Raw genomic sequence first — 14,147 nt, forward strand, 5'->3', positions numbered from 1 at the left:
TGTTTTGTATGTGTAAGCACATTGTGAGCAACGATGCTCCAAAAAGAAATTCCTCGTATGTATCCTCATACCTGGCAAATCCAGCTGACTCTGATAAGAAGTTAAAATGTAACAACCTTTAACATCTACAGCAGTAAAATGCAAAATACACATCAATGCAGCAGTATTATAAATCCAAAAATATCGTATATAATAGTAAAACAGGACCCAGCTGAATGGGAGAAAAGTAAACTATGAAAGGGTTATGTTTTAATGAAATCAGACTCTACTAAGCTTTATGCTGAGGTCATGGATGTATGGGCTGAGGCTCGTTCAGTCGACACCTATGGTCTGCACGTGAGGCACTGGGGCAGAATGACGTCATACAGGGGCCCTGCAGTAGCCAGCTAGAATGGATCAGCTCTGGCGCGATCGTGAAACACCACCACATTTAACAAAACACACCCATAAGATCAAGTCATCCATCACTAGTTTAAGCATATCGGTATTACAGTTATACTACCATGTGCCCCGTTTAAACAGTAAACCACGATGCGGAGGCTGCTAGCTCGTAAGCTAGCTACGTTTACTAACATATTGACATTTAGCTAGATAGCATTTTTAGCTTCTTGTGGCTTCGGTTTTGTTAACGTTACCTGAATTGCGGCTCATTCTTTTCTCCCATCCACCCGGTAACTTTTCGTCGTCTGCCATTATTTTTTCTGCAGCAGCGTTTTCAAATTTAATTTCGGTAGCTGCCGTGTGAGTGGTCGGACTGCAGTTAAGCAAAGTACGACAGTTTGCAACTTGTTTACGATACGAGTTGTTTTCAGATTGAGGTCCGCCTTTGACGGGGATCTCTGTCCTGTCATAGGTTAAACAGGGGTGTCAATCTTCGTTGTGCCCATTTGATTGGCTGAGAAACGAACACACACAAACTGGATCAACTTTACGGTAAGCAGGACGGAGAGCGGACCAGAGAATATCCTCGAAGTGGGACATTTTTTTATACTGCTGTTACTTGCCAGGTAAGAATGTCATAGATAACACAACCCTAATATATATGTAGCGTCAACACAATGCTCGACATATTCAAAATATATGTGGGTTTACGTGTGTACTTTGTCACACTGCGCCCATTGGTCTGTAAAATAGGTAACAATCATTAGCTAGCGATGTTGTGAGCTGTAGCTAGCTGATGTTAGCTAATGTTGAACAAAAACAACCTGATTTAAAGGCTCTGATTTTTCTTGTGGCATACTGTGAATGAACCACATTAGCTATCGCCTCTAACTAAATACATGATGTATTTTTGGCATGAGATATATATATGAGGAATGGCTTCAAATCGACTCAACACTCACACATGGTATGCTAACGTTTCCTTCGGCTGACAGGAACTGAAGATGATCGAGGTGGTTTGCAACGATCGCCTGGGCAAGAAAGTCCGGGTCAAATGCAAGTATCCTTCTCTGAAACTGGGGATAATCCTAAATAATGATACGTCCTGCCACATGTGTAATGTTTCGGCCCACGTCATAGGCTGTAACGTATTTATTTTGTTTACAATCAATCTTTTCTAGAGCCCGAGATGACTAATTAACATAAATGTTTAATGTGTTATGTTTTATTGCGCTTTTCCAACACTGTTGCCACTTTTTAGTTACTTTTCTTCAGACTATGCTTTCCCATAAGGCGTAGTGTGGAGAAAAGGGATAATTGAATATTTCCTTCAACTCACCAACTAAGACCAATTAATGTCTTTACTGACGGGTCTGCTATGTCAGTGTGGTCAGATCCTTAAGTTTCAACCAAACATGTTTTGTGATGGTTACTGACAGCCGGGCTTGCTGGTGAGGAGGTGGTGGTCTTGTCAAACCAATTTAAGGGAATAAAACAGCTCATTGATACCTGAGATGTCAATGCCAGACTTCTAAATTGAGGTTTTTTTACGAGACACCTTTTAAGGTGGACGGGTTAGTTTTAGGTTGTGATTAATTTGTGATGTTGAATTGTGATTTCTGAATATTTTCCAACATTGAGCATTTATATTAGATTTTAATATAAAGTATTTTAGTATTAAGTATTTTTTGAACTAAGAATAAAGACAAACTTTTACATCATGTCCATTTTTAATAAATGTAATTCATCTGAAAATGTTTCACGGACCCCACTGTGAGAATTACTGAGTTAAACCACGTTTCAATATGCTCTAAATTTCTTCTATGCCACCATGTTGCTCCTTCTTTAACTGAAATGTTTCAGCTCTGAGGACACCATTGGAGATCTAAAGAAGCTCATTGCTGCCCAGACAGGAACACGATTTGACAAGATTGTACTAAAGAAATGGTAAGTTGCTTGTCTATAGTGTTGCCCTGCTTTTACTATAACAAATAATTCTGTTGCTTCTATTGGCTGCTAAATGTCCCTCCTCTGTTCCCACAGGTATACCATATTCAAGGACCACGTGTCTCTCGGTGACTGTATCCTTTAAACAATCTTTTTGTAGCTGCTCTGACACTAGCTCGGTTTTGATACTGTAGCACTGTTTTTTTTTTTTTTTTTTTTTTTTTTTTTTTCTTTCCAAAATCTTTTTTTTTTACTTTAAAGTAAGCACTGGATAATTGTAACTATCAGAGGTCAATTAATTATGCCTGACACTTTCTTAGTGTTTTTTAAAACCCATTGCGATGTTTTGATTGTGGTATTTTTGATGATCCGGTGAGAAATTATCTTTATATCTAATCAAACTAAAGCAGTTAATTAACTGAAGGAGGTATTTTCCTGGTTTTATCATGTTGTATTGTTGGTAAACTTGTAATATTTGGATTTGGATTTGGAAAAACTTGTCCATGCCTTTATCTTCAGTAGACTGACTACTGTAACGGGGTTTTACAGGTCTCCCTAAAAAATCAATCAGACAGCTGCAGCTGATTCAGAACGCTGCTGCTCGAGTCCTCACTAAGACCAAGAGACTGGATCACATCATCCAGTTCTGAAGTCTTTACACTGGCTTCCTGTGTCTCAAAGAATTGATTTCAAAGTACTCTTGCTAGTTATAAATCACTTAACGGTTTAGGCCAAAATATATTGTGATCTGCTACACTATGAACCACCAGACCTCTCAGGTCATCTGGGACAGGTCTGCTTTCTGTTCCCAGAGTCAGAAACTAACGGTGAAGCAGCTTTCAGTTCTATGCTCCTCATATCTGGAATAAACTCCCAGAAACCTGTAGATCCGCTGCTACTCTCAGTTCTTTTAAATCAAGGCTGAAGACCTTTCTATTTGATGCGTGCTTTCTTTAAATGACTAATCATTTCTTAATTTCTTATGCTGCACTGTAACTTTTATTCTTGTGTTTTATGTTTCTCTTGTTTTTAACTGTCTATTCATGTGTTTTAACGGTTTAATGCTTGTGATTTTTAACTGTTTTTACTTGTGTTTATCTGTTTAACTGATTTTGTGAAAGCACTTTGAAGCCTTGTTGCTGAAATGTGCTATACAAATAAAGCTGCCTTGCCTTGCCTTGCCTAATATGCAGAATAGACAGTGGATCTGTTGTACTTAACCAGGAAAACTGCAGATGAAATCCATGATGGGATGAACTGGAGCTGTACTACCAGTGCCACAGGAGGACCCCCCCCCCCCCCCTCAACTGCATCTACAGACGACCCTTTTAATTACACACACACACACACACACAAAGATGGTATCCCTTGAATCTGTTGCAGGAAACCAACATGATCAAACAACCCAACTGATGGAGAGAAGGCGCAGTATCTACAGAGCAGAAAACACAGACATGACATTGATTTCCGTTTTAGCTTATGATTTTTGCCCACAAATTATGTGAAAGACATGTTTTAACATTTTGTTTTGATATTTTGGAATTAAAGCAGATATTTACCTACTTATAAGGCTGTGTGCTGGTCATTGTTGTCCTGTAATATTCACTGTAACCTCTTGTGTAGCACTTTTCTACATTAAGCACATAAGTTTAAAATATCCATATTTTACTGTATTCAAATGGCATTGCACTACTCCCACTGGTACAGTATATGTTAATTTAAGTCTTTGCTTACTAGCTTTGAAGAAGATTGCCAGTGTGCAAAAATATGATTGGTTTATAAAACGTACCAAGCACTATATAGAGCTGTAGCTAGTCAAAGTCTGACAAAAATCTAATAGAATTTATTAAACAATAAAGCACTGTTAAAGGTTACTTTTATTTAAGTCAAATTTTAAATGCAGAACCTCTACCTGCAATAGTTATTTATTTTATTTGTTTACACTGATATTAAGTTTTGAATACTCTTCCCCCACTAATTGGTCTGTTTTTTCATGGTTTGGACCAGACCTCTTTGTTGCAGTTAAAGGAGGAATCTGGCGCAAAATGAACCTAGGGGTTAATAACACATGTACCGAAGCCAACTTTGGGATTTGTTGTCATGCTAATTGAATTGGACCAATTTTAGCGCAAACTGATAATTAGCTAGCTTGTAACACTAGTCTTTAGAGCACGGGTAAAGTAAAATGAAATCACTATTTCTATACCACCAACAAGGCTGAAAATGGCACCACACTTCCACGGTAGCAGAATGAGGCGCCCTACGTCTAAACCGAAACATTGAGAACTTTATAAGTGTACAGACAGTACTTAAAGTTTATAAAGACAGTACTGTTCACGTGTACAGGCAGGCGCCATCTTGGGAAAACAGTCACCTTGAGCTATATTACTAGTTACATGGCGTTCGTTCAATAGTGGGATTCCAACTTTGTGGAAACAGTTTGAGAAAGACACTTTAAACATCACAATGCCCCAGTCTTTATGCTAAGCATTACGATTCTACTGTGTACAAAGCCAGGTCTATAAAAGAAATGTTTTTTAGTTTTGTGTGGCAGAACTTGACTGTCTATAGTTTATAGTTTTATATAGTCTGTAGTTTTGAAATAAGGTGTTTCACAATCACATGTACAGTAGGTGTAAAGTTTGAGTGCTAGCTTTGGTCCAAGTAAGTTGTATGTACATGAAGCAGACATTCATCAGATCAAAGGTTTTATTAACATAACTAAAAAGTAATTGGATCAAAAGTAACAGCATCTGTCTTACACAGCCACACTCGTGTATATGGGTTAATGCGATTGATGGAAACCAGGCATCACATAGACCTCCACATCATGATGTATGGGTCTACACATCTCCTCTGGAGCCACGTCAGCAGTATTCAGAGTAGTCCTCCTCCACATAGTTGGCGGGAAAGAACCCCACCTGGAAACACAGGAGCAGTGCTGGTAAGGCAAGACGCTTCAATCTCTAAATGTTTTTGTTTTGTTGTGTTTCTGCAAATTCCTCACCCGGCCGTACACCTCTCCTTTCCACCAACCACTGTGACCTTTCTTGGAGAGGATCTTGATGGTGTCTCCTTCCCGCAGCGACAGCTCCGAGCGGTCCCTGGCTGAGAAGTCGTACCTGGCCCTCACTACGCCGCAGCTATTCGTGCTGCCTCCTGTCAGACAGGGCCAACGTTGCAACATGGATGAGCTTTAAAGAATAGTTGGACATTTTGGGAAATTACCATTCGCTTTCTTGCATAGAGTTGGATGATAACGTTGATCACACTTTTTTTATCTTCATTGTGGTGTCAATCTTCTCATTTGACTCTCGGCAAGAAAACAAGTAAGTATATTTCCCAAATTGTCATACTATGGTATTCCTTTAACACAATTTTAATAATGAGGTGTGTGAAGTAACAGAGATGGGCTTTACCTGGTGTGGGGTTTGGCGCGTTGTTAGGCGAGTTGCTTTGTTCTGGCTGTTTGTAAGGCGTACACAGCGTGGTGTCCACATCCTTGAAGTATTCCTTCAAAGAGTTCTGCTGGTAAAACTGAATCATCTCCTAACACAGGAATGAGAACCGCAACAGAAGGAGAAGAAGAGTGTGAGGAACATGTGAGACAGATGTTGGATGTGATTTGACAGCAGGAAATTGGGTTACTCAAAATGTAAATGGTAGTTTCAGTGTATTTCTTCTGGTCAGTGTCATATTTTAGCCAGATGAGGTTTGTCAGACTTACCACTAAACCCTTGAAAGCTTTCTTCTCGTTGATGCGGTACAGGCCTTCAGTGGATGTGATCTTAATGTGTCGGATGTCCATGTTGAACCTGGAAGAGCAGCGCAAGTCCTCTATGATTAACATGTAAAAGAAAGTTCAGTGTGTCTGATAACCAAATGGTGTAGCGGTTCCTCTCAAAGGAAGGAAAAGAGACTTTTTTCACTTCTGCAAAGATGACTGGCGTTCATATGAGAATTCTTTCATAGATCATGTTTGTTTGAGAAGATGTATTTTCCTGCTTTGGAGAAGAAGTGATACCTGAGTTTAGCTATTTTTCTAAGATTAGCTAAGATTATGACCTGAGTGTGAGGTTATAATTTAAGACATACAGGGCTGCAACCAACAATATATTTCATTATCAATTATACCTGCAGATATTTTCTATGATTAATCCTCTGGTCCCTATACTGTCAGACAATTGTGGAAAATGCTCCAGTGTTTTCAAATTGCTTGTTTTGTCTAACCAACAGTCGGAAATCGAAAGATATTTAATTCACTTTAATTTAAGACATAGAAATGCAGCAACTCTTTAAAGTTAAGAAGCTGGAAACAGAGAAATCAATTTAAAAGAATAGTTAAATACAACAAGCCTCTGCTTAAGTTGACTAAAAAGAGGAATGAAAAAATTCATTCCTTATTGCCTTAATTAAAAAAATGAGGAAAAAATACAACCTTTATGAACACCAATTTTCTTTGTGAATGAATAATGTATCATAAATATATACATGTTCTTCCTTAAAATACAGTATAGACACCCCTATGTTAAATTCCCATAGAAGATTGACATGGGCTACGATCATCTCTCAATGCAAATCAAACCAGCTATTAGGCTAACTGAAATAAAACCATGCCAGTCTCTAAGTATGGTAGGATAGAAGGATATATGATGATATGGGGTTATTTATATAAATTATAATTCCAAAGGCCAAGGAAACTTTATCAGGATGCATAATATCCTGGATCCATGAAATAACTGGCCTTTGAAAGTACAAATCTGCCTGCTTATGTGGGAATTTAACATAGGGGTGTCTATACTCATCCCCCCTGTATTTTAAGGAAGAACAGTTATTTATTTACAACACATTATTCATTCACAAAGAAAATTGGTGTCCTTAAAGATTGGATTATTCCAATTTTTTTAATTTAGGCATTAAGATCAATTTCCAAAAGATGATGGACTTTATTCTTTTTTTTTGTCAACTTAAGCAGGAGTTGATATACTCATGAGCAGCACTGTAGCGTTGCAGTAGGGACCTGCTTCACACCCTGAAATATTGTCATTGTAATGCTGTTAAAACAATATTTTATGTAGCCAAGACGTCTAAAACTTTGTTTTGACCAAATTTATCCCAGGTTTAGGCCTTCTTCAATCTGTAAACAGAAAAGTAAACATTCTTCTTGACAAAACTCTCTTTACTGATAAATCTGCGAAGGCTTACTTGATGCTGATAGCAAACTCTCCTCCATCTTTCTGCCGCACGAGGAACGTTCCATCAGACCGGGACAACAACAGGTTTTTGGCAGCGGTTCGGTCCATGTTCCCTGCAAACCTTCAAGCACAGTAGAGTCCGAACCTTATTATTTGCTTAAAGCAATACTATAACATATAAAAAAAGGAAATCCAAAGCACTCTTCTTTAACATTATTTAAAAAGCCTTTATTTTACTGGCTTTTTGCATAATAGAAAATTTAAAAGACATAGGGAGAAGTAACCCATACGTAGCGGCACAGACAGCCTTCTTCAGGGTGTAGGCTACTTCCCCAACAAACAAGTTCCCCTTTTGTGCGGACTAATAAAAAATGTTGGAAAAAACAACAACAAAGTGTCAAGCCAACATGTTTGTTTCAATAAAAAATTGCAAAGTGTTGCAGTTACACAGTAATAGTAACACACATATATAATGTTTTGTACGCATGTATAAGGGTATTTCAAGTGCTTATTAATACACTGTATTTGTCAGCAGTTAGAACTTCTCCTATAAAGACATTCGATGTTTACAACTGCATTTTACTGTTTTGTTATTTATCTGTGTAGACAGCCTCCATTATGAGTGCCCACAGGAAGCGTTATAGCTGTTGATAGATCCATTAAAAACACGTATATCTGCTTACAACAATGTCATATTGTGTAATAATGTATTAAGTGTGTTTACTGATTATAAATGCTAAATAGAGGTGTGAAAACTAGTGCCTCCAAAGTGTTTTTTTATTATTTTACGTGACTGCTGCTTGTTTCAGATTAATCTGATGACATACGTTTTTTTTTGTAGAAAAATTATGTAATTGAAGATTGGTGCAGTCAGTGGGTTTCTTAGTGTTTTTTTTTCATTCCACAGTGTGATACTTGATGCTACCACCAGGTGGCACCAATGTGTATCATTTTCAAATCATATTCAGGATGACTTAAAGGACTAGAATACCTGTGTTTTATATAAAACATAGTCCCCTATAGGTAGTACATCATTGTTATTATCAAGGTATCACAGGATAGGTGACAATAACTAAAGGTTATTTTGTTAATGGAAAATGATGTGAGGCGCTAGATTGCATCAGTGTCACAATCAATCAATCAATCAATCAATCAATCAATCAATCAATCAATCAATCAATCAATCAATCAATCAATCAATCAGATTTTATTTAAAGTGTAAAATCACCATTAAACATGGTATCATGTTAACAATGATACAGTTTGCCACAAAAGCTGCTTTACAAACATCAATACTTAGCATCTGGTTCAGTTTTTTGTGGCTATTATGATATTTTCTGTCTCAGCTCTGTGGTGTTAATCGTTCCTGTTACAGTGCACTGCAATACAGGAAGAAATTAAGCTATGAGGTGATAACCATTTTGGTGAGTAAGTTATTTGACCTAGTTCCCATTGATACTCACCAGTTGAAGCCAGACAGGTCAGGGGTCTGCTTCTGGGAAAGAGTGAGATTAAACAGTGGTTAGATGTAAAACAGAGGTGGTCAGGGTGGTGGTATTGTAATTGTTCTTCACTTCCTAAAACTGATGATGGTGGTTTCAGTACTTGAAATGGTAGCCAAAGCCAACATATGCAAGCAGACATACTGTATACCACTGGACCTATCTGAACGTATCTGTCATTTGTTTCTTTTGTTGTACTCAGGTATTTGAAAAACTTTGTGTTCTTTTAAAGGTTTTTGTGGCATTTTTAGTTTTTGTGGAGAGTGTCTGGTGTTTCCCCTGTTGGCTGTTGGATTCTACTCACAGAGATGTAGGGATGAACTTTTTGGCAGGGGAACCATCCCATTTGACCAAGAGTCAGATTCCTTCCCTAAGTGACATAAACAACAACAAATCACATGGCTGGACCAGGTGCATCAAGCAGTCATTGCAACATATAAATGATCATCAGATCGACATGAATAAGTCACTAAACTGAGGCAATTCACACTAAATTTGTATGCAGGAACTACTGAGGAAGTCTTGCAAATCTTGAAACGGTATGACAGGTTAACCTAAAAGCCAGTGTTTTACATGGTTTACCACAAGGACTTCAGATTACTTATAACAGAATTATTACTTAAAGTGCTCATATTATGCTTTTGGGCTTTTTGCCTTTCCTTTATTGTGTAATATATCTTTTTGTGCATGTTGTAGGTTTACAAAGTGAAAAAGCCCAAAGGGCCTTAGCATCTCCAACAGAAAACACTGTTCACAAACTGCTTCAAACAGCTCTGTTGTAGTCCAGCCTTTACTTTCGTGACAAACAAGTGTGACTCCCAACAAAGATGGTACAGAAGTGTGATGCCGCACTCTGTAGCTAAACCAGAGAGCTCAACACACAGGGTGAAAAGAGGAGCTAAAGCAACAACAGTACAACAGTACAACAGTACAACAGGTGTTTTTTGAAAATTATTACAATTATTAACCAGAAAATTAACATAATATGAGCACTTTAATAAACAGGCGTGTACAAAGTGCCAACGCTAAAGGCTGTTTTATGCTTCCGAATCGACGGCGTACCACTGCAGACCCCCTTGTGTTGCTGTGAACCCCTCTCCAAGCCCTCTGCTGTAGCTCGACGTGCACCTTCAAAACTTTTAACTTTGCGTCGAGACAACGCAGACCGCAAGCACTGTGATTGGTCAACTCGTTCTGCTAGTTCACTGACATAAGCTTTGCAAATAAACTCAGACATATTTTAATTACAATGACGTTGTTATTCGTTTGTAAAGTGTCTATATGTCAATATGTTTTGAAATGAGCATTTCGCCAGCAAGCAGTACTTTGTGGGCAGTTGTGCTAAAGTTTGCATGCTAACATAACATAAACTGGCAGGCAGACACCTCGCAAATAACCTCAGATTTATTGTCTGGTTACAGTAACTAGGTCAATGGATTTTACTGTGTCTATTTCTCAACACTTTTTACAAAATCTAAGCAAGAAAAAAAACAAATAAGATTAATATTTTAGCACGACAGTCTATGGGGTTTGCCATACTGAGTACCGTTTTGGTGGTGAGCGACACAGACACAGCTGACACCCCCTAGCGTTATGGCGGTGAAATGCACTGCGATGCAAAGCAACCCCGACGCAGAACTCCCAAAGGGTCACGACGCCGTAGCAGCGTAACTATGACGTGGCGTTGACGCAGAAGCATAAAACAGCAATAAGCCTGAATGCTTTCAACAGACACAGCTCTCCGCAAGCCAATTAAAAGACAAGATAAGAGTTTGAAAGATGGTGTTTTTGAAAATTAAACCATGTAAACCTATTCTGAGAAAACCTCTACATACAATTATGATCCTGAAAATGAGCATTATATGAGCACTTAACTAAAACTAAACTAAACTTGCAGAGAAACTTGATTGAGATTTCTAATCATCATAGCGAGAAATAGAGAAATAAAATGTTGCTTAGTGTTGTGAATTGCACTCCTGGGAATCCAATGATGTGGGACAAATCTCAAACACTGACTATTACTATAAAGTTTTCCACAAACACTTGAATGCACCAACAAGTAAACAAAATCGTAGCTGCTTTGTCATGTAAATAATAAAATAAGTAAAAATGCACAAATCAACCTACAACCTACAACCCTCACGGCAGACTTGTGATAGCATGTAAAGCACATGTGTTACTACCAACATGAACAATGGCTCAATTCCACTCCAATGTCCCAGTAAAGACATGGCAGTGTAACAATCAGTCAGTGAGAGCCAGCATGAACAATACTAGACCTCGAAACCAAAGCAGCTAAATGGAGTTCAGCCATTATCTTTGAATTATTTTCCAAATCAAAACCTTTTTAAATGACTCATACACTGAAGGTGGGCTGCCACGAGGGAGGAAGTGGAACGAGATACAGAGAGAAAAATGAAAAAAAGGAGACTGAAATGACACAAACGTCTCACGCCTACACATTAACCACAGGAAGCCCCCCCCACCCCACTCCCCTTCAACCCTTTAGAATATAAATTGTAATACGCTTGTATTTGGCTTTTAACGCTACCTCCCACCATGCCAGGTCAGGGCCGGCCCGGGTCAGCTCAATGATGTGACCTCTGGAGAGGTGAAGCGGTTGGCCGAAGCCCACAGGGGGCGGCGGCAAGCCATAATACTCTTGACACACCTCCATCTTAGGAAATCCTGAAATTGAGAGCGAGAAAAAAAAGAGGAGACGTTGATGAAGAACGAGATCTGACAAGCAAAGCAAGAACTTTGACTCCATTAAAGTGTCCTTAAACATTTAATAGGTTGTTTTTGGAGAATAAAAATGACCTCAACACTGAAAGGTTGTAATGTTTTGTCTAAGACTTTTTCAAAGTAAAAATGTTCTGTAGCATGTTATTTCTTACCAAGGCTGGAATGTCCGGAGGACCTCTGTGTTTTCTGGAGGGGAAAAAGACAATAAAACTGATAAAAGCGTACTTCAAGATTGGACACAAAAAAGGACATTAAAATTGATGCGTAAAATATTGTGCCCGGTGATGAAAAAAGTCCAGCAAGAGCTTATTCATCTCGACCTGAATAATATAAGACATATCAACAATGTCAAAGATAAATGTAGTCTTACTTTTTTCGTTGTACCAGCATGATCTGTAATTCGAAAAAGGAAAATCCGTGTAAGATATGATAATTATACTATTCAGAAGTATTTACACACACACACACACACACACACACACACACACACACACACACACACACACACACACACACACACACACACACACACACACACACACACACACACACACACACACACACACACACACACACATACAGACCTGAGTTTCGTCCGCAGGCTGGGACTCTGCCTAAACACTCTTTATGTGCAGCCATTTTACAGCGAGTGCAGCGATAGCCCTGGAAAAATATCCCCCTTCAGATGACAGATGGAGACATTCAGCCTCAAGGACAAATCAATAAAAAAAAACTGGACCTACAGTAAGAGATGAAATGGAGAGAAACAACTAGTCAAAGTACCTTAACAGCATCGAGCAGGCCTTGCAGGAGGTGGTTTCCTCAAAGCAGTGCATCTGGAAGTCGTGGTTGTTGGCTGTGGAGTTATCTGGACACATATTCGACCTGCAAACATGAAGTAAAAATGATTTGACAACGCTGGGGTAGCAAGAATTCACAGAGCTTTGTTTTTACTAGCTGGTAGATTGACTTTGAAGAGAGTAAACAAGTTGCCCCCTGCCCTGAAAACTTCTATTTGGTATTTTTGAGACTTAAGAAACCAACAGCAGCAGCAGCAACACAGTGCAGTCTGAAAATACCATAATCAACAAATCATGTTAATTTCCTAGAAGGTTGAACAGTCAGCAAAACTGCAACATGAAACCAAGTGACTGCAGCTAAACTTCTCCAGGTCCGTGTCTGTCAACAGAAACTAAACTTTCTCACTTCTGTTTGTCTTCTAATATGTTTAACATTGTTCACTTTAATGATGGATCATTTAAAAATAATAATAAAAGGTTTGATGACAAAAGACTTAAACTTGGAAATAACTGACAAATCTTTGGCCACTTAGAGGCAGTGACAACAAAAGTCACAGGACAAATATAAGTCATTTACTCTCTTTTAGCACTGTTTTCTTCCAACTCCTAAGGTAAGTATATTGCTGGTAAATGCTCCATTTTAAGAAATTCCATCATCAGATGCTGTATCGTCTTATGAGGCTTTATAAAAGGCAATAATTGATCTATTATTAATATTACTATATTACTAACAATTTTGTAGTTGCATGAGATTACTACATCAATCCCTTTACTATAATCTTTAACAAGAATTCAGTCTGGGTATCCATGTGTATATCTGCATGTGTGATAACTCACAGAGCCATCTCAAACTGTTCCAGCCATTTCTTCTTCAGTTCTCGGGTTTTAAAGAATAAATCGTATCCACTCCTCCCATAGCAGTCCAGCAGAAGGAACAAATGGGACCACTGTTCACAAACACACACTGTTAGCTTCATAGATGCCTAATAGATGCACTGTCTGGTAGAACTATTGATACATCATAGTAGAAATACCTTCTTATTGTCCTTTTCTCCTGAGGTTTCGTCTCGTATTTGGTAGTGCTGTAGTTCAATGGTATCCTTAAGCTCAAACATATCGCCGCTCTTCTTCTTACAGATAAACATGGCCTTATCGAAGAGGAATGCATACCTGACGAACAGCCAAACGCACACAGATACAACAGGTGAGATATGTAGCATTAACACGTGAAAAACCCACTGAGATACAAACACCACACACCTGTCCTGTTTGGATTTTTTCTCTGGGCTGCAGATTTTTATCTCTCCGTCAATCTTGGGGCGACCGTAGAGAGCTAGAGACTGAGTCTGAAGGGCAGAGGAGAGTAAGGATGTACAGTATGGGGGAAAAATAAGACCAAAAAAAAATTCAAAGTAAATCTTGTGACCTCACCATGTTTTCTATGGACAACTGGAAGGTGGTGATCTGTTTGATGATCTCGTTGTCTCGCTTCACCTCGTTCACACACTGCGCCAAGTCCTGCGCATGCACAAAACACACACACACACACACACACACACACACACACACACACACAC

The 14,147-nt window shown here is 38.6% G+C and overlaps 3 protein-coding genes across 7 annotated transcripts in view; 1 reads left to right on the plus strand and 2 right to left on the minus strand.

The window, feature by feature from the left end:
- Window positions 1-813, minus strand: part of pin1 (peptidylprolyl cis/trans isomerase, NIMA-interacting 1) — a 5,630-nt gene extending 4,817 nt beyond the window's left edge. Inside the window, exon 1 of the mRNA XM_032544666.1 lies at window positions 636-813. Within this exon, the coding sequence (XP_032400557.1) occupies window positions 636-693 (58 nt within the window). The 5' untranslated portion in view covers window positions 694-813. The remainder of the gene's footprint in view (window positions 1-635) is intronic.
- A 22-nt stretch (window positions 814-835) lies between these two features.
- Window positions 836-3,770, plus strand: ubl5 (ubiquitin like 5). Its single transcript, XM_032544680.1, is given in 6 exon segments — window positions 836-1,007; window positions 1,377-1,441; window positions 2,245-2,328; window positions 2,425-2,462; window positions 3,564-3,584; window positions 3,587-3,770. Coding segments are annotated over 5 exon segments (273 nt in total). The 5' UTR covers window positions 836-1,007; window positions 1,377-1,385; the 3' UTR covers window positions 3,661-3,770.
- Window positions 3,771-5,019: 1,249 nt separating this feature from the next.
- Window positions 5,020-14,147, minus strand: part of vav1 (vav guanine nucleotide exchange factor 1) — a 21,247-nt gene continuing 12,119 nt past the window's right edge. For 2 of the 5 annotated variants that reach the window (XM_032544572.1, XM_032544563.1), the window contains exons 14-29: window positions 14,002-14,088; window positions 13,831-13,916; window positions 13,605-13,740; window positions 13,408-13,517; window positions 12,554-12,655; window positions 12,355-12,449; window positions 12,141-12,163; window positions 11,923-11,956; window positions 11,577-11,713; window positions 9,330-9,395; window positions 8,987-9,018; window positions 7,534-7,644; window positions 6,056-6,143; window positions 5,748-5,877; window positions 5,336-5,487; window positions 5,020-5,249 (exon numbers count right to left, since the gene is read on the minus strand). In XM_032544572.1, coding sequence (XP_032400463.1) covers window positions 5,196-5,249; window positions 5,336-5,487; window positions 5,748-5,877; window positions 6,056-6,143; window positions 7,534-7,644; window positions 8,987-9,018; window positions 9,330-9,395; window positions 11,577-11,713; window positions 11,923-11,956; window positions 12,141-12,163; window positions 12,355-12,449; window positions 12,554-12,655; window positions 13,408-13,517; window positions 13,605-13,740; window positions 13,831-13,916; window positions 14,002-14,088 — 1,443 coding nt within the window. In that variant the 3' untranslated portion in view covers window positions 5,020-5,195. The remainder of the gene's footprint in view (window positions 5,250-5,335; window positions 5,488-5,747; window positions 5,878-6,055; window positions 6,144-7,533; window positions 7,645-8,986; window positions 9,019-9,329; window positions 9,396-11,576; window positions 11,714-11,922; window positions 11,957-12,140; window positions 12,164-12,354; window positions 12,450-12,553; window positions 12,656-13,407; window positions 13,518-13,604; window positions 13,741-13,830; window positions 13,917-14,001; window positions 14,089-14,147) is intronic. The other 3 variants (XM_032544599.1, XM_032544581.1, XM_032544589.1) reach the window with 3 other exon arrangements.

Source organism: Etheostoma spectabile, chromosome 2, assembly GCF_008692095.1.
Source record: "Etheostoma spectabile isolate EspeVRDwgs_2016 chromosome 2, UIUC_Espe_1.0, whole genome shotgun sequence".
NCBI lineage: Eukaryota > Metazoa > Chordata > Actinopteri > Perciformes > Percidae > Etheostoma > Etheostoma spectabile.